The sequence below is a fragment of the Gossypium raimondii genome, chromosome 6 (assembly GCF_025698545.1).
Source record: "Gossypium raimondii isolate GPD5lz chromosome 6, ASM2569854v1, whole genome shotgun sequence".
Lineage (NCBI taxonomy): Eukaryota > Viridiplantae > Streptophyta > Magnoliopsida > Malvales > Malvaceae > Gossypium > Gossypium raimondii.
The window spans coordinates 5,368,000-5,371,445 of record NC_068570.1 but is presented as its reverse complement, the minus strand read 5'-3'; the positions used below and the strand labels follow the sequence as shown (position 1 = coordinate 5,371,445).

Genomic DNA, 3,446 nt, shown 5'->3' with positions numbered 1-3,446 from the left:
ATAATATTTGTAGGATAGACTAATTTAACTAGGACTAAAAATAATTTTCCAATTCTAATTCCGTTTTCGACCAACCTAACTTTAGTAGGAACAAAGCCCACAAACATCCTTTTTCGACCAACCCTTTTCCGATCGACTACCAGCAGCATCCCTTTTCGACCAACCTAACTTTAGTAGGAACAAAGCCCGCAAGCATCGCCAAATTAAGGACACTCGACAGCCCCAAAGTTTCAACCATGGCCCCAAAGATCATTTTATTTTTGCTTATCAACAATAAAATATATAACAAAGAAAAGTTTCGATTGATTAAATATATATATATGTATATATACCATTATCATTTCATTTTAATTAAAACATATATTTATTTATTAATTAAATTTTAAGAAATTAATTCATTTAATTTTAAAAAAAAATTAAGTTTTGGCAAATAATACAATTATAATTGACAAATTCTACGAGGACAGGGCAGTGTCCATTCTGAACCAACCAACCAGGCCCTAGTCTTGCTGCCGAACCATCATCAAACTCTATAAGGATTCAAGGGTCAGTCCCTGAAGGCTCGGGCAAGAGAAGATCGACGTCCCAAGCCATGGCTGATTGATGTACCTTCATGGAAAACATGAAAAAAAATTCATACTAACAATACTTACTTGTAGGATTAAAATAATCATAAAATAGGAGGGAAAAAAGTTTGAAAGAAGTATATTCATACAATGATTAAGACTCAGAGTGGGGTGTATATAAAACCAAACCAACATCGGGATCAGCTATCCCATCTTAGTCCATAATTCCCTCACTCATTGAACTTCCTACCCTTCCTGTCTCTTGTTCCAGCTCTTTTCCTCTCTCAACCCCCCCTTTTTTAAACCCCAAAAATTAGACACTCTTCACATAAATCTGACACACTCAAAGTCCTTAATCTAGTAACCAGCCACGGCAATGGCCACTGACAACGCCTTCGAGGTCGACTTCTATAGTAACAGCACCACTACGTCCATCACTGACGACAGCCCTGCCTGTACTTGGAACCACTGGGGATCCCCTGTTGTTGATTGGGATTCGTTTTCAAGCGACCCAGATGACTTTCAAGACCTCATTGAGTCCATGATGGATGATGGAACTGGGTTTGAGCTAGCTCGAGTCGCACATGAAACTAGTAACTCAGTCTCCACTGATACCATGGTTGTCGATGAAGAAACCAACGGTGATGAGGATTCCAAGGGGTTGAGGTTGATTCATCTGTTGATGGCCGCTGCTGAAGCGCTAGCGGGGGATAACAAGAGCCGTGAACTGGCTCGAGTGATATTGGTTCGGCTCAAGGAGTTGGTTTCCCACAATGATGGAACCAACATGGAAAGGTTAGCTGCCTATTTTACCGAGGCCTTACACGGTTTACTTGAAGGCTCCGGTGGTGGCCACGGGAAGCATTTAATAACCAATGGACCGCACCACCACGGTGATGAGCATCATCATACTGACATGCTCGCAGCTTTTCAGCTGTTGCAAGACATGTCCCCGTATGTTAAATTTGGTCACTTTACGGCCAATCAAGCAATCCTGGAAGCAACTACTCATGATAGGAGGATCCACATAGTAGACTATGATGTCATGGAAGGGATCCAATGGGCGTCTTTGATGCAAGCCTTGGTGTCTAGGAAAGACGGACCACAAGCCCCGCATCTTAGGATCACGGCTATATCGAGAACTGGAAGTGGCCGACGATCGATCGGGACCATTCAAGAGACCGGTCGAAGATTGGTTGCATTTGCAGCCTCCATTGGGCAACCCTTTTCTTTCCATCAGTGTAGGCTGGACTCTGATGAAACGTTTAGACCCTCAGCTTTGAAATTAGTTAGAGGAGAGGCGTTGATCATCAATTGTATGTTGCACTTGCCTCACTTTAGCTATCGAGCACCTGATTCAGTCGCTTCGTTTTTATCCGGGGCAAAGACCCTAAACCCACGTCTAGTGACCCTGGTGGAAGAAGAAGTCGGACCCATTGGAGATGGAGGGTTTGTGGGGCAATTCATGGACTCATTGCACCATTACTCCGCCGTCTACGACTCTCTAGAAGCCGGATTCCCTATGCAAAACCGTGCTCGGGCCTTGGTCGAAAGAGTATTTCTAGGGCCACGAATAGCTGGATCATTGGCCAGGATTTATCGAACTGGAGGAGAGGAAGAAAGCTGTGGTTGGTCAAAATGGTTAGCTACCATGGGATTCAAGCCTGTTAACATCAGCTTTGCCAATCATTGTCAAGCAAAATTACTGCTGGGCTTATTCAATGATGGATACAGAGTGGAGGAGTTGGCCAACAATAGGCTCGTTTTAGGATGGAAATCCAGGCGTTTGCTATCAGCTTCCATTTGGACTTCCCCACACAGTGATTTGTAGAAAAAAATAAGCTGTCTTTTTCTTTCTCTTTCACCCCCATGGCATCGGTTTAAATTTTTAGCCCTTTTCAACAAAAATATTAGACCAGCTTTAGTTAAGGAATAAGCAAATCCCAAAAGTTTGTTCATAATCCATTGGTTTTAAGCTAATGCGGCTATTTGTAAGAACATGAGCTAGTTTGTTGTCTTATTTGTTGTGTGTGCATGTTTAAAAATGAAAATAAAAAGTGGGTGAGGGAGAAGGTACAAATATTTGTTGGCTATATTCTATGTGTCTCCTTCTGAGATTTTCCATTTCATTTTCCATCGGTCTCACCATGTTTTTCTTTCTTACAAAACTTTATTTTCGTCGTGTTTAAGTTTTGTGTACCAAAAAAACAATATTTCTATTTAAAGATTTAACCTAATTTAACTTTAAATTTAATCATAACTCAGTGTAACTATTAGATATCAAAAGATGTTAAAAAAGAAAAACCAATTAATGTAATAAAATCTGCTCCGATTTAAGGAAAACAAAATGTATGATAATTAAATTATTCTTTCTAACTTTTCTCCTACAAGTACAATTCAAAAGGCATATCCCATGAATTTGGATACATGAATCAAAATGGTCAGAATTTGAACCTCGACATTCGCAACGTTGGTAATTTTTAAATGTTTGAAAGCAACAACTGGGTGAAGATAGACATGATTTCTAGCTAGATGATGATCAAAGTTTGCAGAAGATATAGATATATACGAAGCCTGAATTGACATAAAAAATGCCAAATCCTGTTGTAGATCAGATTGAAATCAAATCCAATCCAATGATTTGTTCATAGCTGAGACTGGAATGGATCAAATGATCTGTTTATAATTCTCCCACAAGAAAAGTGACTACAATTAGAAAGCATTAAGAGGTTATAAACATTTGTTTAATGATAAGAAGTCTTGATTTAAACAAATGAAGAAGGGTTGTTGAAAGAGAAGAGTATTGGTTGCATATATGGTGGTTGGCAAATCCCTCTCCCCACATGGGTCTTGAATTAAAAGAGTATTTGAGTTCCTCAA

The 3,446-nt window shown here is 39.7% G+C and overlaps 1 protein-coding gene across 1 annotated transcript; it reads left to right on the top strand.

The window, feature by feature from the left end:
- The first annotated feature begins 773 nt into the window (after nucleotides 1-773).
- LOC105771454 (protein NODULATION SIGNALING PATHWAY 2) lies at nucleotides 774-2,659 on the top strand. The gene has a single exon (XM_012592924.2). The coding sequence runs from the start codon at nucleotides 943-945 to the stop codon at nucleotides 2,395-2,397; it is 1,455 nt and encodes a 484-aa protein (XP_012448378.1). The 5' UTR covers nucleotides 774-942; the 3' UTR covers nucleotides 2,398-2,659.
- The last annotated feature ends 787 nt before the right edge of the window (nucleotides 2,660-3,446 follow it).

Excerpts from the sequence above, each read along its gene's own strand:
- LOC105771454 (XM_012592924.2), top strand. The coding sequence starts at position 943 with ATGGCCACTGACAACGCCTTCGAGGTCGACTTCTATAGTAACAGCACC.